At 41.8% G+C, this 24,178-nt stretch overlaps 2 protein-coding genes across 13 annotated transcripts in view; one reads left to right on the forward strand and one right to left on the reverse strand.

Moving 5' to 3' along the window:
- Positions 1-5,090, forward strand: part of IPCEF1 (interaction protein for cytohesin exchange factors 1) — a 183,154-nt gene extending 178,064 nt beyond the window's left edge. For 11 of the 12 annotated variants that reach the window (XM_033404499.2, XM_033404489.2, XM_033404524.2 and 8 more), the window contains one exon: positions 169-5,090. In XM_033404499.2, the coding sequence (XP_033260390.1) occupies positions 169-384 (216 nt within the window). In that variant the 3' untranslated portion in view covers positions 385-5,090. The remainder of the gene's footprint in view (positions 1-168) is intronic. The other variant, XR_004476519.2, reaches the window with a different exon arrangement.
- OPRM1 (opioid receptor mu 1) overlaps positions 1-24,178 on the reverse strand; it is a 159,923-nt gene that overhangs the window by 75,534 nt on the left and 60,211 nt on the right. The gene's annotated exons all lie outside the window — the stretch shown is intronic.

Here is a 24,178-nt window from a genome sequence, read left to right on the forward strand (position 1 = left end):
CAGTCAAGGTATATGTGAGTTTATTTGTAAAAGGGCTGAAGATGGTTTATTGAAACTAAGATAGTCACCACATCTCACTCTCTTCTCTCTCTCTCTCTCTCTCTCTCTCTCTCTCTCTCTCTCCCTCTCCCTCCCTTCTCTCTCTCTCTCTTTTTTCTACTTGGACAGTGTAAAGAACATGACCTGGCCATGATTAACCAGCTGCTGGATGATCCGAAGCTGACAGCCAGAAAATACAGGGAGTGGAAGGTCATGAACACCCTGCTCATCCAGGATATCTACCAGCAGCATCAACAGCAGAGGACCCCTACGTCCACCCCCGAAGGCTCCCTCCAGGGACTCGAGAAACCACCTTCCTCTGCCTGCATTGAAAATTCTATTTGAGAACAAGCCAGGATGCTCTCCCCCCTGCATCTTACCCCAAAGCAACTCTTCACGATGTTGTAGTAGCTTAACATTTTTCCTTATAAAGGAAAACTGAAAGCCAGTTCCTGGAAGCACCAGCTCCTCCTCTAGGGATGCAACTGGGGTGAAGACAAACACTGATGCTGCATCAGCAGTTTCAGTGCTTCCATTCCGGCTGGAGGGATGGAGTCCAGCTGAGCAAATGGTCTCTGTGTTCCTTCTGGGAGCCCCCGGCCATGCTAAGTTCTAGGTGGGATGTGAGAACTGTCACCTCTGTTTGTTGCTCTCAAGAGAATGACAACATTCCATGGACAAAAGATCACTTTTTACCAGGGATACTTCTTCATAGAAATACTCTGTTTTCCAAAAGAAGAATGTATATATCCCATTTGGTTGCGTAGCTGAGTTCCCTAAGTCATCTTTCGAGTGGAGGAATGCTATCTACAGCAGTAACCGGGGCAGGACAGATGTGACATTGTGGAACCCAAATCGCTTGGCTTCGGTCCAGAATGGTGGTGCCTTTTCCACGTGTTGAGAAATACTTCATAGCAAATGGTGTGCGGGAACGCCCAAGGAGGAGGCGTGGCCTATATTCCACTCACTCAAAGGACAGCTTAATATTTTCAGACTTTATCCAGTTTGGGTAAGGGATCTGATTAATGTTTCCTTTCCACAGAACAGCTAAAGAAAACTCTCTCATTACACTTGGACACCTCTGTTCCCTCTGAGATTTTCTAAACCACTGTAGGACATAGTAATATGTCCAGCGAGGAATGTTTACTGCCTTTGCCCTTGGGGGTGGTAGCTATGCACAGTATAAATGTACAACCAGGGACTTCCCTGGCGGTCCAGTGGTTAGGACTCCGCAGTCTCACTGCCGAGGGGCCGGGTTCAATTCCTGGTTGGGGAACTAAGATCCCCCAGGCAGTGCAGCACGGCCTAAAATAAATAAATAAGTAAATAAATAAGTAAATAAATAAATAAATAAATAAATGTACATCCAGATTCCCTAGGATCAATATTGACAAGATGATTCTGGTGTCTGAATTGTTTTAGTATCTTTAGTATCTAAAAAAAATCAACCCAACAGAAACAGCAAAAGAGTTAAAACATGACTGTTTTATTTTTGTATGTCTATGTGTCACTTTGTGTCCTGTGTGAATAGCTAAATATAATATATTTGTTATTTAAGAATATTTATAGGAGTTCAAATTACTAGTGTCTTAAAAGATGATATTATATGTTTTATTCAGTATATGTTTCAAAGTATATACTTTTTGCTTGAGAAAAATAGGAATACTATTGATTCACTGGAGTTATTATGTTGCACTATAATGTCTGAGGAATGCTCAGGAGATCTTGTGGGATAAATGTAGGGCATGCATTCATAATCTTTATTTTCTGGCTTTTCTCTCTGCTTCTTTCTCTCTTTTCTCTCTCTCTCTCCAGAATGCTTAGATTTCTATCTGTTGTAGACGATCTTCCTAACCAGAAAAGGACTTCCCTCTTACATTATCCCTTCTAGTAAATATACTTTAAGTTTTATGCCATTTATGCCTACGTATCCTAAACCAGAGGAAGCACAATTAATGCAGTCTTTTGATGGAAGACGAATAGAATTTTGGGGGTTTACCGTTTAAGAGAACTCATTTTATTAGAGAAACAATAGGAAAGTTTTCACCCGCTAATCACCATGAATACTTCTCACCATAAGAATAACCGAAACCCATGAAAGACCCATTTTGGCCTAAGCCCTAGCAAGTTGTCAACACAACATCGTTGGCTTTAAAGTGTCAAAGTGTGTGGCTTGACATTCAAATGGAAATAACCCCCTGAATTTTATCTGCGAACTAAATGGAAATAGTTGTTGAAATTTTCCCTAAGCTTTACTAAGAAGTCTTAATACTTTGTAAACAAAAAACAACCTTAGCATTAAGAAAAAAAAAAACCCAAAAACCCAGGAAGCAAGTTGTAATACTAGAAGCTTCTGAAAGGCCATGCTAGTCAGTTCGGCGCAGTAAACATTTAGGTGCTCCTGCAACAGTTGGAGCGTACTGGGCAGGGCTCAGACCCTGCAGAAGAGGGGACCTGGCCCTCTGTGAGTTTACTGTTGGCACAGAGAGAAGCAAACATTTAGGTCCTCAGACTGGACCCTGAAGTTTCTGGTTTGAAGGCCGGTGCTTTAATCTCTTTACTCTAGAAATCAGCATTGATTCTTTCTGTAATTAGCAGCATCTAATTCTTCCCATAATTAGGTGGACTGTTTCGGATTCACAAAGTAACCAAAGTGGTGAGGAAAGGAGAAATAATCGCAGAGGAAAGGATGGGATGATAAGGCATTCTTCTACCTTTTTCTCTTTGGTTTCCAGCACCAACCTATAAACGTTAAACCCGTTTTTCCTAAAGTGAAGTGCTTCGAAAGCTTTTGGCCAGGGCTTGCAAATATATTCTAACGCTTTACTTTGACTTTTCATGAATACATATTTAACTGACCTTTTAAAGTCCATTGGTACCACTCCAACTTAAAGGCAAAACAGATCCGTGAGATTACTCAGTCTAGCTTTTCAGTCACTTTTCAAAGTCAGGTTCGTCAAGATGTTTTTGCTTGGTTAGTTAGAACAGTTACTATGCAGAACCTCCCAAACGAAAGTTAAACTGAGATGCACGATTTCGCACCCGGCTCTTCTAGACCAAACTCACCTGCTCACTTGTGACTTCCCTTCTGAGGATGCTTTCACTCTGTGTTACGTTGTGCTAGGAAGTAGGGGCACGGCTGCTGTGAGTCTCCCTCCTCCCTGTGCCTCTGCCTTGTGCGGTGGCTGCGGGGACCCAGCAGCTGGACCTGGACTGTACGTGCCATCGCGCTGCAATGGGCACAGGGCCGTGGTAGCTTTTGTGAGGTCATCCGCTGGAAACCCAAAGGCCCCTTTTCCTTGAGTACAGTCTCTTCCTCATGGCCTGAAAGGTTACTGTCCCTCCTGCAGTGACCTGCTGCTGGGCTGGCTGTGGGTTGGGGTGTAACTTATCACTCTGCTTCCTTTCCTTCCTTCTGTAAAGTACACTGCTCGTTAGGAGCTGTGAGATCCTTGGATGGAAGGGATCCATTTATTTTGTTTTCCTTTTAAAACGTGTCAGGAGATGCCAGAGACCGAGCTTAGTGATTAAGGGTTAGGACCTTAACTTTCCTTTCAATTCCTTTTCATGTAATTATGCTAATTTCCTCAGACAGCCTCTAAGTCACAAACAATATCATAGAGACGATCCAGATACTTTTAAGTCTTTTGAAGAGAGGGGCTATACCAATTCCAGCCATATTTAAATTCATGGACACGTACCTCTTTGTACGATGCTCTGATTGAAAGATAATATTTTGATGAGGCCACACAGACGATTGAGTGAGTAATTTAGGCACACAAGGTGCCCATCCAACCGTCACTTTGTGTTGCGAAGCTGCCGTGTCCAAATGAAGTTTTAGGATGCATCTCTTCTTCGTCTAATAGAATTTGATATTTGATTGGGGTTTTCCAATGTATTTCACCTTTCAATTTTTTTTGTACACTTATAAGAGGAATGGAGTCCTAGAAATGTGAGGAGACTGTCCTGCCTATGGTTTTGTAATATGTCACTAAAAATGGAAGCCCCTGAAACTAGATTTTAGCCACTCATAGGAAATGGACTGGGGATGGGCCATCCTTCCACGAAGCACTGAGAGCTGCTCATCTCAGCAAACAAGATAACGAACCTCTACGTGTTTCTCTATGTTGTGAGACAGGAAGTGATGTTCTTACCTCCTCTGCACATCTCTATTCTTCCTCACATCACCACAGACCACAGAGAAAACAAAGAAGAAAAAAATAGATATTTATAGATATTTTAAAAAATAGTTCAATTTCTCCTGCTGTGAGAAGACTTCACTGCCCTGTTTTGATATTTCTTTGAGTCCAAAGGGGAAGCATGCCCCAGGGAGACGTCGAGCATCTCTTAATAAAGCCCAGGATTTAATTAATTTATTTATTTAACATCTTTATTGGAGTAGAATTGCTTTACAATGGTGTGTTAGTTTCTGCTTTATAACAAAGTGAATCAGTTATACATATGTTCCCATATCTCTTCCCTCTTGCGTCTCCCTCCCTCCCACCCTCCCTATCCCACCCCTCCAGGTGGTCACAAAGCCCCGAGCTGATCTCCCTGTGCTATGCGGCTGCTTCCCACTAGCTATCTATTTTACGTTTAAGCCCAGGATTTTAAACCACCATTTTAACGCCCTTGCATGATGGGGATGTGACGTTTTTTGCACTGCATGGTGTTTGGGGGCAAGATGTTAATGTAGGAATGATACCTTCAATCTCATTGTACTTTGTTCTGTCTTCTACCCTCTTTGACCGAACTGAAAAAAGAGACATGACTCATTTCTCCTGCTCTGTGTGTTTGAGGATGACTTGTAAGATAAAAATAAAAACAGGAGAAAATAGATCTAGTAAAATGACCTGGAAAACATTGGAAATGTCCCAGTGGTGTTCGTTTTCTGCCCTGCAATGTTGCTTCCTCAAAATAAAAACTCCCTGGGAAGTGTGGCATGGCTGGGCTTTTATCGTCTACAAAGGGTTATAGCGCCCTCTGGTGGCAGCCGCAAAATAATTGATTCGAGACGATCGATGTTTTTATTATTAAATGAAAAGATTTAATTACGTTGGGAAATCTGTTTCCACAACAACTGATGTGGCCTCCTCCAATGGTCTTCAGCTTACAGATTTCTTCGTATCGAGATATTTATATTTTTCACAATTGTCGGTGCACACAATTTGACTCGTTACTAAGCACCCACATTTTGTTTAGAGAATCTTAAAAATTTGAAGATTATAAAAGTTACAACCAGTAACACATAAGCTCCTTAAAATACATAAGATATCTCTGTGAAAAAGGAACAAAGAAAATATTGAAGTAGATAATAAACTGCCTTTATTTTGGATCCACTGATGAGAGGAAGTTAGCCTGCACTGAACTTGATTCATGCCTCCTTGTTTGCTGTCTACACAAAGTGTTATTTTGTTTCCTCTCTCTCTCCAAATTTTCACTTTACATGCTGAGGCCCATCCTCTTTTTCCTCCATCTGCCACCACCAAATCTGTCCAGGCTCCCACACGGAAGCAGTAAAAAATTTTCTAGACCAAAGAGGTTAGCAAAAGGCATTGATACAGTACGTTCTTGATTTCTAGAACAATCTTGCATTAGTTTCCATTGCTGCTGTACCAAATCATCACAAATGCAGTAGCTTGAAAATTGTGTTTTCTTCCAGTTGTGGATTCAGAAGTCTGACACCAGTTTCCTTGAGCTAAAATCAAGGTGTGGTCAAAACTGTGTTCCTTCGGGAACCTCCAAGGAAGAATCCACTTCCTTGCCCTCTCCAGGTCACCCACATTCTTTGCCTCTTCCTCCATCTTCAAAGGCAGCCAGGTATCTCTCTATACCTTTTCTCTCTAGTCACACCTTCCCCAGACTGACTCTTTTTGTTTTATTTTTTTTTAACATCTTTTTTGGAGTATAATTACTTTACAATGGTGTGGTTAGTTTCTGCTTTATAACAAAGTGAATCAGTTATACATATACATATATCCCCGTATCTCTTCCCTCTTGTGTCTCCCTCCCTCCCACCCTCCCTATCTCACCCCTCTAGGTGGTCACAAAGCACCGAGCTGATCTCCCTGTGCTATGCGGCTGCTTCCCACTAGCTATCTACCTTGCGTTTGGTAGTGTATATATCAGACTGACTCTTTTAAGGACCCTATGATTACATTGGGCCCACCTGGATAATGTAGCAGCAGGTTGCTTCTCTGTTTTAGCAACCTGAATACAACCTGCAACCTTTATTCCCCTTTGTAACATAGACTCAGGTCCAGTGATTCATGGTCATCATTCTGCCGACTGTAAACCTCCATTTCAAATATCCTGCTTAGTCCCCCTGAACCATCAATTTCTTCCAGAAATTCCAGGACATCTAAATTTTCACGACAAGCATGAAATCCTTTGTCATACCATGTGGCTTGAATTTGGTTTCATCAAAGTATGTTCACCACAGGGAAAGTAGTTCCATCTTTACGAGGAGAAAGGGGAAAATTTTTCTAGTTTTTAAAGTCACACATACACAGGTTTGACAGGTACAGTAGTTTCACAATCAGATCAAGTTTTAATAATACCTGCATTTAAAGACAAAGTATTAGAATGTCACTGTTGAGAATTGAGTATCATGATGCAGAGGATAATTCAGGCCTCAAAATCTTAGGTTCATGAGCTGCTCTGTGCCATGTCAGACTGGCTGAGGGCTCTGGACGAGTCCCAGCTTTCTCTCCCATGAGAGTCGCAGAGACTCTTGTGAGAGCGTGATGGTGTTCAAATGTACTGACAGGCATAGAATTTCGATAGGCCCCGGTCCTCATAAATCACAATCCGAGTATTATATTTGCCTTTTCTCTTAAAACACCCAAACAAGCCTATCTTTACAGGTAATTCCCGGATGCTGGTCTGCTTGTTTATCCCGTCTCGTGGTTGAGGAAGCCATACGCACTCTGCCTACACCGAGGTCTCTGCTGAATGTGTGTCAGCAGTTCTGTCCAGAGCAGGTGGTGTGGGGAAGGGACAAAATTCCCAGGCAAACAGGGTGTCTGGCTGTTTTGCCAGTTCTTATCCTAGCACCAAAGGTGGTTGTCGTGGACACCGTGGATGCCCGCCCAGACCCCTTCACTTGGCCAGAGCTTTCATGCCTCAGGATTTGCACTTAACTGCGTCCCCCATTTCCAGAAAACCGTCCTCAGCTAAATGAGAGCCACTTAGCCAGGACGTCACGTCCCTCATTCTCAACCAGGGTGGCCGTGGCCAATAACCGCCGAGGCCAGATGGCAGCACTTGAGAATCACAAGCAAATGTAGTCAGAATTACTGGAATGGACGTAGTGACAGCCTGGGTCTGCTGCTGACCGTATGGGTCTTTGGAGACTGCTAATAGAAAATGGTACCCCAGAGACAAAAATACATGTAGAAATACCTTCAAGGGAAATTGGATACAGGGTACAAATTCTCGGGAACCACCCCCAAATAATATGGCCAATGGGTTATGGGAGGGGCGGGGCATATACACGCCAAGTGATAAGTAGCCTATGTCCTCTAATTCCTTCCTTCCTTCCTTCCTTCCTTTCTTTCTTTCTTTTAAAATTTTTTGGCCACACCATGTGACATGTGGGATCTTAGTTCCCTGACCAGGGATTGAACCCACACCCCTTGCAGTAGAAGCGCGGAGTCTTAACCACTGGACCACCAGGGAACTCCCTCTTATTTCTAAATGTACAATTGGAAATGCCATGCTTAGCAGCTGGAAGACTTCTCATGTCAGTTCTTTGACCAGTAATAGCTACTGTAGTAAAAAAAAAAAAGGCCAAATAGAAGTCCCTGAAGCTGCCTTCTTCAGGAAAGATAGTAAATGAAAATCAACATTGCATCCAAGGGGAATGGCAGAGACTAGCGCCACCCTAAAAGACTTTAAGGTACAGGGGTAGTGGTTCCCGCTCATACCTATTCAATTTACAAGTTTGTCTCCTGAAAAACCAAGATGAATCATGGCAAATTACGGTGGATCCTTGCAAACTTAACCAAGTTATAACCCCAACTGTAGCTGCGGTGTTGGACGTGGTCCCTTTACTAGAGCAGATTACAGCCTCAAGTACATAGACCTTGGCTGGGTAAGGGGACTCTTCAATATCCTTCATTTTACATTTATAGGAGATGGATGACAATACACATTTATGGTCTTGCCCCAGGTCTATGTTTATTCTTTTGCTATTGTCACAAAGTAGTTAACATGGAACCGGACCATTGGAACATTCCACAGAAAATCACATTGATTTACCATATCGATGACATCATGTAATAAACAATAAAAACTTGATGAACAAGAAGTGGCAGGTGCTTCAGAGGCTATGATTTGACACAGGAACTCCAGAGCGTGATAGATAAACCCGTCAAAGATTCAAAATCTTGCTAAATATGTGAAATATCTAGGGGTCCAATTGCTTGGGGAAAACCAGGACATCTCAAGCAAAGGGTAACTTATCATACCTTAGACTACTACCAATAAGAAAGAAGCGTTATGCTTGGTGAGACTGTTCAAGTTTTGAAGGCAACACATCCTGTAATTGGGAGGATTGTTCTGACTTTATCCACTGAGTGACAGGGAAAGCTTTCAGAGCCCAGAACAAGAATGCGCTCTACAGTGAGAATAGGCTGTGGTGCAAGCAGTCCTTCTCTTGCTTGGGCTATACGACTTGGCAGCTCCCATGGTAGTAGAGATTTATACAACACAGAAAGAAATAATGTGGAGTCTATAACAGCTTTCAACATGAGAGTCCCGGCACAGATTCCTAGGATTCTGGACCAAGGTCCTGCCATGGCGTATCTGCTGGCTTTGCAGCCAGAACTAACCATCAAGAGGTGAGTGCTGTGAGACATAACTTCAGGGTGGCCCAGAAGTAATTTCTTGTAAAATGGAAGTGGCACATCCAAGGCTGGGCTTAAGCAGCTCGAGGGGGCACAAGGAAATGGCATAAGCAGGTGAATCGGACACCTCGGCCACCTGTCACTGTCGCACAGTCATCTCCCTTAGTGTAACATTGACCCCATGGGAAGTTTTCATTGTCAGACAGAAGAGGAAAAATGCCTGAACCTAGGTAATTGGTGGGTTGACTTTATATGTTAGTTCAAGCCAAAAATGAACTGTTCAACTGCCCTACCGTCTCACTTATGGGTGACTCTGAAAGCCAGTGGTGAGCAGCAAACCTCCGTCAGAGCTTCAGGCAGTGCGACTGGTTATCCAGTTTGCGTGGAGAGAGGGGTGGCCCAAGTGACACTGAGGACAAAGAGGCCTGGGGGAGAAGCTTGAGGATCTACCCCTGGGAGAGGGCATAATGTGTGAGAACCTGATCTTTGTCTTGATGTTCATACCCATCAGAGAGCATCCCTTTCAGAAGAAGCACTAAGCAACCCAGTAGACGGATGCGTCGGCCAATTGATGCCCACTAAGCTGTGGCTGGGGGTGGATTTAGTGTGACTCCAGTTTGACTTTGGCTCCGTTACTGAAGCTCCGACAAAACCGTAGGTTCTGCTACTCAAGAGCTGAGAGCAGAAATGGCTCATTTGTTCATTCGTGCTTCTCCAGGGTCTAATATTGGCCTATAATCAGAACGTGACAAATAACGATCGCTTTGACCACACCAGCACAGCAGCTGAGGGATCAGGGTGTAACGCAAGGGAAGTGGTCTGCAGGAAGTTTGAAGAAAGGGTGCCCTTTCCCAGACTGTAGTCACCTGGGGTGAAGGTAGAGATGGCGCCCCCTGGGAGCTGACCTATTAAATCTCTGTTTCTCTGTCCAGTAGTTTTTTAGAGTTTTCTGAGGCTGCATGTGATTCTCGGGGGGCCCTTCTGTGAGCAGCCCCTCATAAATAAATGGCTGAACTTTATTTTTAAGGTTGATGATGAAATAAATCATAGGTCTGGGAAGAGTGTGAGATGGAAAGTTGGAGTTCTTAAAAATCTTACTTCCTCTGGGGAGGATAAAAGCTGTGGTTCTTTTGTTGTGATAATGACAGACTGTCAGTGTCTGTCTGCCTGAGCCCTGCTCACTGACTAAATGCTGGTAACTGCTAATTGCTTCAAGAAGAAACTGACTCACAGCCCGAGAGTGACTTGCATATCAATGTTTCAGGCCCCTTGTGCTGGTTTTCTTGAGAGCTGGAGTGTCGTTACTGGAGTCTGCACACTGGTTTCTCCAACCTCCTGCAGGTTAGGACCGGTTCAAGTGTGACTTTGGCCAAGAGATATCCTTACCGGGAAATGTAACACGTGGGATCAGTGTTCCTTTTTGCTGGCCATTTCAGTCTGCACATCATGTTTTTCATTTTATAAACACTGGAGAAAATGAAAAGCTTTTGATTAAATTTCTAGCAAGCTAGGCATTAGGAGCTGATGTAAGTGGCTACCCACACTTGCCGGGGTCCTTCAGTGTTTTCTACTCTGACTGCTTCTCTGAAAATGTATTAGCCTACTACAGACTGATGGCTGTGTTAGACACAGCTGCAGCCATGATGACACCCTTTCTTTCCTTCAGGACAATTCTAAACTAAAAGCGTGTTCCGACACGGGGAGGGGGAAGGGTAAGCTGGGATGAAGTGAGAGAGTAGCATCGACGCATGTACACTACCAAATGTGAAACAGATAGCTAGTGGGAAGCAGCTGCATAGCACAGGGAGATCAGCTTGGTCTTTGTGACCACCTAGAGGGGTGGGATAGGGAGGGTGGGAGGGAGACGCAAGAGGGAGGGGATATGGGGATATATGTATATGTATAGCTGATTCAATTTGTTATACAGCAGCAACTGACACACCATTGTAAAGCAATTATACTCCAATAAAGATGTTAATAAATAAATAAATAAATAAATAAATAAATAAATAAATAAAAAGCGTGTTCCCAGTGTATACCCCGCCCTCCACTTTAGGGGCTCTTTCTGACACTCCAGTGACCAGATGAGAGAGAGGGAACATGGTCAGAGCGAAGATGGACAGGGGACTCCTCAAGGGGCCACTGTTATTGATTGCTGTCCTTTTCCGTTGCAGCTGCTGAACTCTGTGTATTTTCTGGTTTGTAGTTTGCTCCTAGTTGGAAGAAAAGTAAGAGGCAAGAGATTGCAAGGGGAGAAGTCAATGACTTGGAGATGTACCATGAAGGGGACACATTTTTATGTCCCCTAAGGGAGAAATATAACCTTGCTCATGATCTCTCCAATGTCTGTTACACATCTGATATGTTTCCCATCTTTTCTGCGGGATTCTGATACTTGCTGCACAAGGCAGGACTCATCAATTCTGGGATGCCCACCTTGGCTGTCTCCCTGCCCTCCAAGCATGGGGGCAAAGCTCCCAAAGGTCTCTTCTGTGTGTTCAACCTGGAAGGCATGCATATGAGAATTACCTGGGGACTTCTAAAATGTCCTGATGACCAGGGCCCACCTCCAGACACTTAACAGATATAATTCATCTGGAGCAGGGCCCAGGCATTGGTAGTTTTTATTTGAAAACAATCAGATGATTTAAATCAATAACTGGGATAAGAATCACTTCTGTATGAAGACACTCTAAAATATTAACACTATCAAAAGCCACATAACTGTCACTTTTTTTTACTGAAAACTTTCTGCATATCGTCTAATTTAATCCTCATGTCAGTTATTAATGATTATGCCCTGGCAGAAACAGGCCCAGGGAGGTTAAGAAAATGCTAGTGAGTAGAAGGGGTGAGGGGTTAAACCCGGTCGGTGACTCGAAAGCTCAGAATTTTAATTACTGCACCATTCCAGACGCTGCTTTAATTTTCTTTTACACGGGGATCTGAGCCCCTTGAAGGAGAAGATGAAGGCTTTTCATGGCTCTCTTTCTAGTGCTCGGCACTATGCCTGATGATAGTTGGACACGATGAATCCTGTATGTTGTTCAAGAGTTCCAGGGCCTTTCAGTAGCGAGATGGGTCTTGGCACTGACTTCTGGGTCTTCAGAGAGTTCAAAGCCAAAATTCAGCTGAATACGTTTCAGAGATCCTAATGGCTTTATTCATGAGTCAGGCAGCATCCGACCTGGCATATAGAGAGGAGCTCCAAAGAGCTCTACAAGGCAAGAGATGTTGTAGGCAGAGGGGAGCAGGACGAGTAAGTTGTACTAGGCAGAAAAGTGGGTTGGTTATTGCAAGGTTACCTTCCTTACAGAGGAGAGCGGGGATTTGTCAGGGAGATTACCTATTAATGCTGATCAGGTGATTCCTAAGTGACTGGTTTAAGATTCCATTTCTGGGAGAGCAAAATCTGTATTTCAGTCTTCGTTGGGTGACATGTGGCTTAGCACAAGCGACTCCATTTTGAGCCTTTTGCCTTTTTTTTTTTTTTTTTTTTTTGCGGTGGCCTCTCCCTTTGAGGAGCACAGGCTCCGGACGCACAGGCTCAGCGGCCATGGCTCACGGGCCCAGCCGCTCCGTGGCATGTGGAATCTTCCCGGACCGGGGCACGAACCCGCGTCCCCTGCATCGGCAGGCGGACTCTCAACCACTGCACCACCAGGGAAGCCCCTGCCTTGTTTTTAACAAGAGTCACTTCTGCTTTGCACCTGGCTCCTGCGAATCCCTCTGCCTCCAATGTCACATTATCCTATCCATTGATCTCCACACCACACTTATTTGCTTTATCTTACCCACATTTTCCTACTTACTTTTCCAGGCTAACTTGGCTGAAATGGTTTTTCTTTCTTTGACCTCTCATGGCACTTAACACATGTATTATATTATTTGATTTATGACTAAATCTGTACCATTCTGTGTTGTATGTATAAAGACCATATACTCCCATTTGGATTTGTAAGATAATTGGAGTAAGACTGTAAACAGACCAGAATCTTCTGTTTTGAATTTCCAATAACCCCCAATACTCCAGCTATAGAGCACTTGCTAATTAATGTCTGTTTAAATTAGTCTGTCCAAATTACAGAAAAAAGTATTTCTAACATTAGAAAATAAAATTATTGGCATAAAGAACTGAATATATAAAGGTTTATCTCTTTATTTAACCATAAAAGTTTATTAATCTTGCACAAGACATGCCACAGAAAATAAACATATTCAGCGACAGATATGTTTTTAACTAGTAAATATACTCTTATCTAATTCTTTTTATCACTGTAAATAGCTGTAATTCTTCTCCTTACCATAAGCTCACCTCTAGCTTTATTTTTCCAATCATGGGCTTTTATTTATATTTCATTTGAATGTTGGGAAATAATTTTTGAAAGTAGTAGTATAATGTGAAAGTTAAGAGCATACTTTTGAAATCATTCACTCCCTGGTTTACTAAGGAGAATATAATCTCTCAGTCTTGATTTCCGCATCTGCAAAATGGGATAGCAGTGGTATTGCCTGAGAAGGTTGTTGTCAAGATTAAATGAAATAATAATTATAAAGCACTTAGTGGAACAACTGTAGTTTGCACTTGATGAATGTTCACGATATCCATATTATATCTTTATTATCATTATAAGAGTTTTAAAATGAGTGCCCTTTATATTCCCAACTAGTCGTGGGGACTTTTCTCAGCAGGTAGGTGTGGGCAGCTACCTACTACTCTGCTTGCCTCACTCTTTTGCCTTCCTATCGTGAGCGAACAGGTGGGAACCCCTTCAAAGCTCACTCCATCCACATTGCGTGGGTGGATCCCAAAAAGCAGTAGCGGTTTTCATTGCACTCCCCACATATTGGAATCTAAGGAGCTGTACCTTTGTGTTGTGCCTACATTTCAGAATGTGGCTTGGCCTCTGTCTATGGGGATGCTGGCCCAGTGGGGGAAGAGGACTCAGGAAAGGAGCTGAGTGGCTGAAGGTTTAGGTGGGACATGAGGTCCCCTAGCCATTCTAAAGAGGGAGCAAAAGGTCAGCATGAGAGATTTAGATGAGCTTAGTCTGCAGAATCACTTGGCTACATATGTAGCATCTCTTTCTACATTATTCAGCTGAAATTTGATACCATTGTTTTACTAGAAGAGTCCAGGATAGGCGAATGTCGTAAATTCCTATAGAGGTTTCTCTCATTTCTACTTCTGTCCTTCTACCTTGGGCAGAGTATTTTTCACATTAAATATTCAGCCTCAGAATGGAACTCTGGTGCAGTCAGGAATGGGGAAGGCAGGGGGGAGTGGTGACAGAGAGATGGAGAAGCAGGATCCCAGGAAAACAGCACTGGTGACAGGTTGTGACACAGGTAAGATTGTGCATAGGATCCCTTTGATATGGCTTCTCACTCTTTTATGATAACGAGGTCCCAACAAATTCATTCAGTCACTCCCATGTGACCAACCAGGTCTCGCTGGGTGTAATGTCTCAGGCTTTCAGCATGGGCAGAACTGAATTATGTCTTTATAGGTTCTAAACATGCAAAAGATAGTGGTTCCCCACCTTCCATATGTAAATTAAAATAGTGAAAATACTCAACACTAAAAAAAAGAAAGTCCAGTGAGCTTGAATTTTTCTATTATGATTATATTGGTTCTTCCTTAGGGAATATTGAATATCAAATTCTTTCAATTTTCCCTCTATCTCAGTGTTTTTAATACACCTGCTTTGATTTTCCTCTAAGAAAGGGCACGTCTAGATTCAGTTGGGGAAGCTTGGCAGTGCTCCAGTATCAGGGTGCAATAGGAAGAGTCTGAATGGGGCTCCAACTACTGCTTTCATTGTCTTAGAGCATCCGTGTGTCCCTGCCAAAGCTGAGAGGCACTGGAGGCCTGGATATGAGGCCCAGGTGGCTCAGAAACATTGGGCACTGTGGCTGGTCCAAGCCTTTCCTATGCCACCATGGAGCCTGTCACTAGGGAGAAGACAGAATTTATTTATTTATTTCAATGTCATAATTTTTAATATGCATTATCTGCAATAGCACTGTGACAGCTCCATGCCGTGGACTGACACACAACACGTAGAACAGATTGATCCTATTTGGTCTTTAGGGAACTAATCAAGGTTTTAAAATTGCCTAAATCTTCCATTCTGAGCCGTCTCATTCCACTAGGAAAACACGGGTTTTTCCTCTCTTTAAACAAAAAATTAAATACCAATATAACCACCCGTGGGGCTTCCCTGGTGGCGCAGTGGTTGAGAGTCCGCCTGCCGATGCAGGGGACGCGGGTTTGTGCCCCGGTCCGGGAGGATCCCACATGCCGCGGAGCGGCTGGGCCCGTGAGCCATGGCCGCTGAGCCTGCGCGTCCGGAGCCTGTGCTCCGCAACGGGAGAGGCCGCAACAGTGAGAGGCCCGCGTACTGCCAGAAACAAAAACAAAACAAAATAAAACAAAATAACTACCCGTAAATAAATGTTATGACAATGACGTGTAAAAATTCACAATAAGGCCAAAGCCCTCTTTCTGTTTGCATGCTGCTCAGCTCTGACCCGCAGAACCCTCTGGAAAGGTGAGTGGCTTTCTTTCGGAGGAGCGTGGGCTGAGGCCGTGCGGGCCTCCTACTTCTCCTTCTCTCACCTTTGTTTCCTTTCCTCTCGTTTTTATTTGTTGTAGGAGAGACGTCAGCCTTAGTACTGGACTCGGTTCTAAAAGGTTGAGGAGCATTTCCTGTTGCAAAGCTGGGTGTTTCCAATGCTTACCCGGACGGAGGGCGCCTGCTTCCAAGGCCCTGGCGTTAACAGGCAGCTTCTGCTCCATCCCAGCCGCTGCTCCTGGCTTGAGCGGGGGCGAACCGCAGCATCACTGGGCTGCCGGCTGGTCGGACGATGCCGAGAGCTGGTGATGGTACCCAAAATAGCGATCGTGCGACGGAGAGGTCTGTGACGTTTGTTTGAAAAGGGTGTGTGATAAAAGATTGAATCTTTTTTTTTCCAAATGAAGAACCAATAGTTCTGTCGTTTTAAACATACACAATACGTAGGAGACTTGTTTGACTTAGAGTGGAAAATTATGCCAGGGACAAAGTCAACACAAAGAAACAAACAACAAAAAGTAGCAAGAAAGAGAAATAGGTAAGTGCAGCTCTGCGAGCCTGGCAGCTCTTTACGTCAGGGTTACAAGTGGCCCTCGGGTGTCCATCTGTGTGTCTGTCGGTCCTACACACGGAAATGGAGGTGGATTAAATTCATCAGGTAGCTGCTCTAACGTGGAAAATTTGCAGATGTCAAGGGAGAAGACAGAAATTAAAAGAGAACTAAAGTTTCCCTTAGATCCGGACAAAGATTCAGGCTATCAATATCCCTTAGGATGGATACACAGACTTGATAAGGGAAAACAGCTGTTCTCATAGACTTCTAGTTATTATGGTCTATCTTGGTTTTGCAAAAGACATCTACAATCAATTCCATGATACACACAGTGAACAAAGCTTTGTCAAGAGGTGGAGTACAGATTTGACCTAAAGAAATGATCTAAGGTTCAGTCTGCCATCAAACTGCCCCTGGAAGTCCCATGATCCCGTAGGGGATGGGTGGGAAATAAAGAAGAGCTCAGAGGTCTTCTCTTTTCAACATAAAATTTAATTTAGGTAGATAGTTCCTGCCACCTATTTTTGATAAGTGGTTTAGCTACTATTCCCATTTCCTCTTCTCAAAGAGTGTTTTCCTTTGACTCTTGTCCTAAAAATGCGTATGAATTTTTAAATGAGCTGCTCAGACAGGCAGTTTCTGGGAGAGAACTGTCTGTACTTTTGTAGGACTGCCTGACTGCTCCTGCTATCTGGGTCAATAAGTTGGAGGGGAAGAAACCTGAGTCATGGTTGAATATCTTTTAACGAGTTGCTGTTTTATGTGCATTTTACTGCACACAATGTGGCTTCTGCATGTATTATGTCCAGCCCTTTTAGTGCTGAGAATGTTCCCTGCCTCAGTCTGGGAGTTAGATGAAGGGGAAGGGATGGGTGGAGAAGAGGATGGGTAATTTGGGCACAGCTGAAGTACCAGAGCCATTGTATCTGCTCTCATCATCTCAACATCCCAGAGAACTCCATGTCTTCCATGCAGATATAAAGTGGTTCAGAGAGGGTAGCCTGCCTCTCCTACCTCTCAGACCAAAATTTGGACTGAATGTTGGTGCATCGGAAAGGAGCACATTGCTGGCTGTGTTTACTCTAAAAGGGGACGACATTCCCCCGCCACCACTAGGCATGAAACAACTTCTCTGCTTTCGGGTTCTCAGCACCTGGGTATGAACATAACCCTACTTTCAAGGTAGGCGTCTGGGAATTTCGGTGGATGGAGTTGGGTATTGATGCTGCTTCCTGGTGATCTTTCAAGAATGCCAATCTAATCATCTGACTTAATAAAGTATACATTTCTTAAATAACATCCAAGTCCCTTAAAATTTGGCTTTAGCCAAAGTTAAAGCTTCTTCCATCATTCAGCTCTCAAACCCTATGCCCCAGTCATAAGCCATTTCCGGTAGGCAACACTTTATATTAATCAAAATGCCTTTGGCCTTTTCTGTAGAAATCAACAAGCTGTCTCAAAAATTTGTATGGGAACTTAAAGGGCCAAGAATAGCAAAGTCAATCTTGAGGATGAAGAACAAAGGAGGCCATATGCTATTAGATAATCAAGAATCATTGTAAAGTTATGGTATCTAAAATAGACCAATGGCCCAGAGTAAACATAAACAGACCCACACATATAAGGTTACCTGAGTTACAGCATAGGTATACTGCAGTGCAGAGGGGAAATAGTCTTTTCAGTCAGTGGTGGTGGACCAATTGGATGTCCATATGGAAACAACAATGAATACTGTGCCTACTGTTCCTTCTTCATTTAATACATATAAATAAATTAATAAATACATTTGTTAAAAACTGACAAAATGAAACATTGGCAAGGTTGTGTAGCAGTGGAACTCTCTCACACACTGCTCGAGGGAGAGTAAATTTGTGAAGTCACCTGAGAAAACCATTTGGTATTCATTTACCAAATAATTCCATCCCCAGGTACGTACCCAGGAGAAATGCATATATTGATATATGTGCACCAGAAGATATGTATATACTAGTATTGTTTATGATAGTCTCAGACTGGAAACAACCTGACTGTCCACCAATAAGTGAAGGGATGAATAAATTGTGGTATATTCACACAGAGTATGAAGTCCCTTGGATGTCATGCAAAGGGATTGGACTTTAATTGTTAGGTAATAGAACACCATTCAGAGGTGTTCAGCAGAGAACAGAGTTGTGAATGAAGAAGTTGCATCTGGTCATGCTATGCAGAGAAGATGTTTGCACATATTGGGATTTGGACATAGGTTTTTCTTTTCAAAATGTTCAGGTTTACAACTCTTTATTTTATTTTATTTTTAATTTTTGCGGTACGCGGGCCTCTCACTGTTGCGGCCCCTCCTGTTGCAGAGCACAGGCTCCGGACGCGCAGGCTCACCAGCCATGGCTCATGGGCGCAGCCGCTCCGCGGCATGTGGGATCTTCCCGGACTGGGGCACGAACCCGTGTCCCCTGCATCGGCAGGCGGACTCTCAACCACTGCGCCACCAGGGAAGCCCTACAACTCTTTTTTAATATATAATCTGGAGTGATCCAATGTTATTTTGAAATACTTTTTTCTTACCATAAAGTGTTTTCATGTCAAGATTGCTTCTACATTCAAAAGATCATACCTAACAAATTAAAGTATGCTTTAAATTTCACCCTGTTGAACTTCTTGTTTCTTGTAAAGAATTTCATTGCTTAAGACATTGAATTCATTTCAAAAAATGGACTAGAAGTGAATGAAACTTTGTTTATTTTCAACTGTGGACTTTACAGCTGAGGATTTTTTTTTCTCTTTGTACAGTTTGCTTGGCAGTTCTAGCTGAAGGAGTCATGAAGTTAAGATTAGGGACACTTTAGTTCTAAAAATAGAAGTAATTCGTGAAGAGAAAAAGCCCACTTCTTTCACTCATTTCTAAGTGCTTATTCAGTATCAAAGTCATCTGTTAGTCTGATTCTTAGGCTCTTTACGTACATTGGAACATTTACCTGGAGAATATTCTTTTTAAACAGGCCAGTTATTATGTGTGAATGAGAAAGACAAGAGGAAATTCTAGATTTCTGTTATTATCAGGTTTTCTTTATTGGTCATATATATCATCACACATTACATGCAAAAAAATCACAATATAGACCAAAATGTATATATATTCCGTCACAAGAGTAATACAATGCAAAAGTTTATGTTTTTACACACAACTATCTTAAACTGTCAGATAGGAATAATGTAAAATTAATTTAGCGATATGCTCAGTTTGATGTACGGGTCAACATTTTGATCTGCATATGAGACCATTGTGATTTGACAGCTCATTCTTTTGAAAGCTACAGCTGATCATCCTATCCTGCTCGGAAATGAGCATTAAATGATAGCTTGGTCTTTACTGCAAGTGAAAATATTTGTTTTTCAACAGTGAAAAGGACATTCTGATGGGACTAACACACTAATTAAAACCAAAACATAAACAAAAAGCTAAAGAAAAACTACCAGACCATCAAAATGAAAAGAATGCTGTATATTTTTAAAACGTTCTCTTGTGTGTGTTACCGTAACCAACAATATATTTATATGTCTCTATTTTCCTGGCCGGGACACATAGGTGAAGTACAGATACCAGGCAATACTTTTGTCTTATTGTGATGAAGACAGATACGGGAGGAAGATCTGAAAAATAAATACAGGAAGCATGTTGTATTCATTGTTAAATTTATGGATTTCATGGTATGTTTCAAAAGATGTGGTTATGGGCTTCCCTGGGGCGCAGTGGTTGAGAGTCCGCCTGCCGATGCAGGGCACGCGGGTTCGTGCCCCGGTCCAGGAAGATCCCACGTGCCGTGGAGCGGCTGGGCCCGTGAGCCATGGCCACTGGGCCTGTGGGTCCGGAGCCTGTGCTCCGCAACGGGAGAGGCCACAACAGTGAGAGGCCGGCGTATAGAAAAAAAAAAAAAAAAAAAAAAGATGTGGGTATGATTTCATTACTTGGATACAAAAATCTGTAAAACATGAACTATTCTAGACTGCCTTTTTATGTTACTGGTTGGCATTCCTTCTACTTGCTCTTTAGATAATTAATTGCTGCAGGAAAGCTGAATCCATAGGCAGAACAGCAGATCTGTTTCTTTTCTTTTACTCCCAATACTTTCAAGGAAAATGATCAATTCTGCTCTTCTCTCAGACCCTGGATGGGAGCCACTTGAATGAGATCCATGCATTGAGTTGATTGCTTATGTTAGGTTTGACTTTAAGCTATAGAAACAGGAAGTAACAATTCTGCTACCATTTCTATTGCTGGGGAGAAAAGCAGTTTGTGGGCAAGGACTTGATTAAAAATATTTGAACTAAGTCAACTACAGAGAATCTCATTTAATGAAACATATTCCTTTATGATATTTTCCCCACAGAAACATTATGGTTACCTTTATAAACTAAATGTTTTTAGTTACCTGAATTTCAAATGTAATTGAAAACATACAGCACATCTTCTCTTTTCTAATGGAAATTACCTTTAGAAAGCAAAAATGTCTCAATAATGTTACAAAAAATTTAATAACAAGTGACAGAGCACCTAATATTGATTCAGACTTTTTTTAAACTTGTCTTTTTTCTCCATTTGATAGAGCAGATTTTTCAATTTCTTTTTTCTTTTAAAGCACCACTTGCAAAGTGGTTTTTTTTTTCATTTAACAGAACAAAATGAAAACAAGAAACTTGTTATTTTAAGTTTCCAGAATTACGTCAGTAGATGAAAAGTTTCAGAAAATGTTTTACGAAGGGAAGGATGAGTTAGTGGAAACTGGCATTTCTTCTTTAATTCCCATTAAACTAATGGGAATTTATATGCCAATATAAATATATAGGTAAGTTTATATAAATATATATATTCCACTTATATGAGATATATATTCACATTTAATGGGACATATAATGGAAAATATATATGCCAATATTCCTAATTTGTTTCTCATTAAATTAATGGGAATTTATATTCTGATATTCATAGAGCAGAAATTTTTTATGGTGGGAGTATTAAATTATAAACAGCAGCCTTGAATTTTATGGATTCAGAATTGATGACCATTCAAGCTTTTCATTGAAATTGATGGTTTGGGTGGAGACCATAGCATCATTTAAAGTTCAGCTTAAGATTTAAATAGAGAATGTGTAGTTGAAAGCATTTTCTAATTTTCATTTTAAGTTTACAAGTAGTTTATTGAATCTAGACTTTCAAATAAGGAGCTACATTTTCGATAAATTTCATTTTATTAATTGCTTTCTATTTTGATTACAATTACCACATAATTTCCAAGGCTTCATTTTGCTATGGGGTGTGTGTTGGTGTGTGTGTGCCAATGATAGCTATTTTAAAGGTTATACTGTAGTTATACTGTAAAGTACCTGATTGATAACAGAAACTTCATCCAAACTAGCCATTTAAAAAATCACAGGGTTCTCTGATCCTCGAGAGGCTGCAGAGCTATTCCTAACAGTTAGGGAGTCACATGTTATCAGGCCATGAACTAAATAAATATGTTTGAGAATATACGTAGAACTATCTTTCAAATGTATGTGGATATTCTTACAAGAAATAAAATACAATCTAAAAGTATGATTGATGTTTTAGTTTTTCCATTAGGCATTTTCTTAAACAGGGGCACTCAAATTCAAATAATATTTGTATGTGGACGTCTCCAATATTATATCATGTTGACATGAACTTCTTAGATTTCAAATACTTTAAAATACAGATACAGGCTGAAACTATGCTCTTTTAACATAACAGAGTCAAACTGACTTAGTTTATAGATCCAACCTAACATTAATTTCCTATTATTTACAAAGATATCTGTGTGCTACGCAAAAACAGCTAGAGGAAACACTTCCGGTTTTCCAATTTATGTCAGAGATAGCATGGCTGTTACAGGCATTCCCCTCTCTTCTGCCTCAGCTCTGCGGGAAGTATAAGGCAGCCTTTTTTTTTTTTTTCTCATGGTGTCTTTAATTGCTCAGTGTTCACTTGTCTCTAAGTGAGAAACCAGCCAGTTAGAAAGCAACTGGCAGAATTGCTTCAAAGATCTTCAGAATCAATAAGAAAACTAACCAAATTGATCTCCCAATTTCCTACTGAAATTGGTATGTGAAATGGTTATGGTAAGATTTAGTGCATTCTTGGAGAAGGAAGGATTTCATAATAAAAGTGAAAAAGGAATCATGTAATCAGGGTTTACTCCCCCTCCACCAACCCCCGCTAGTAAATGGATGGAGTTTATTAAAACAAACAAACAAACAAAATCATTGGTCAGTTTTTCATGTAAACCCAAGTTTTTCTTACTGTTGTTATTTTTCCCCAGTCCACGTAGAAGTTATGTGATTGGTTCACAGGTAGCAAGGGGATCCTGAGAACATCTGCCAGGTTCTACTATTTGCAATATTGAATTTGTAAACCCTGGAAATAATTTATTTCAACTTAATTTATGTAGATGCAGGAGCTTGTACGGAAAGTACCCAGCTGGTAGGAGGTCTACTGGTTTTTCCATTCCCTTGAGAAATACGGGCCATGAATTTCCATAAAGCAAATTAGTTAATACAGCAGTGATCGGTAGCGGCTTCCAGCTGAGTCAGAGTGCTAGGTGAGCCTGGGGGCAGATGGGAACAAATTGTCTCACAGCCAAAGAGAGTAACAGGAAGACATTTTTAGTTTTCTGTTTCTGAATGGACCCCTGTGGAGGCCCCGGAGCAGGCGATAGGAATCACCTGCAGAGATGCAGAAGAGATTCAGAAGATGGGTTTCCTGTGCTAGATAGGATATTGGAGATTGAATTCTGACTAGTTCTAAAATCAAAATTATGTAGAGGAGGGGGCCATTGTTTGGTGAAATGGATGTAGGTGGCTCCTCTATGATGTCAAGCCATCAGCAAAGGTAATCGCAATTTTCCACTTTATTCCTGTGATGCTGACCTCCTACACTGGACATTGCATAGGGAAATCCATTCAGTAGAGAGAATAGAGGAGTATGTATCTGTGTGGTGACAAGCATTCCAGAGAGACCTGAACAGCAGCAGCAAAAACCCCCTAACCATCTAGCTAACCAGCCAACTAACAAAAAAGTCTCCAAGGGTCAACAAATGAGGAGCAGGCATTCTGAAACACCTAACTGACCATTTTATTCAAATTCACTTTATAAATGGGAACTCTTCTCTTTTGGAAGCCTCTGGTTGTCAGAAAGCTTAGACAACAATATGCACGTGGTCAGGACATCAGAGCATGATATCTTGACCACAGCAAGAGAAAAGTCACATGTACTACTCTGCCAGGAAAACTGTAGAATTTGATACTGCATTTTAGTATTGCGTTCTATAGTGGAAACTTCATGCAAATTACATTTTCTTCTTTGGAAAAAGTAAGAACTCTAATCTGTCACTCAAAAACTGGGAGGATCCATGGGTTTACCTGTGATTGGAGATCCTTTGAGGTCTTAATGAAGACCTTCTGCTTGTAATAGGCTTTCCTAATCAGAACTGGAAGCCAAATCTACCCAGGCTTTTCTTGCAGCCCAGAAAAGCCACGATCTCTAGACTTGGGTGTCATGGCAGTGTGGGGTGGTGACATTATGGCCACAACCGGGTATGGAATATGAAAAGTATCTCTGCAACCCCAAAGCTCCGTCTAGGAGCTTCCCTCCATCTCTGAGGGAACCAGAGAAAGGAGCACCTAGGAGACGTATGGGTCTCGCAAATATCACATAGGGTTGGGGATACTTCTGCCCTCCTTGAAATGGGAAAAAAATAATTGCTGTTCTTCCCAGAGATTTATCTGCTTTGTCCTCCACTGAGGATGGTGAAATCACAATCATCAGGTCACACAAATGTAATCTCCTCTCCCTTTTCTCTGGTATTCATTAATTAAAACATTTTTACTGTGTTAAATTTATGACGCTCAGTCATGTTGTCCAGTGTAGGTGAGTATGCTCAGTTTCACCCAGACTCTTAGGAAAAGAGTTGTCTCCTTTATTCTCTCCTATCCCCTTCTTATATCTCCCTCAGCTTGGACTACTTCTCCTCTCATTTCCATTTGGTGTTTTGTAATCCTGTTGATTCATTGAAAAATTTCTAACATTAGTGGGTAATGCTAATTAAATAGGACATTTATGTATTTTAAGTAAAACAACAGAAAATTTTTTA

This window comes from Orcinus orca, chromosome 12 (assembly GCF_937001465.1).
Source record: "Orcinus orca chromosome 12, mOrcOrc1.1, whole genome shotgun sequence".
NCBI lineage: Eukaryota > Metazoa > Chordata > Mammalia > Artiodactyla > Delphinidae > Orcinus > Orcinus orca.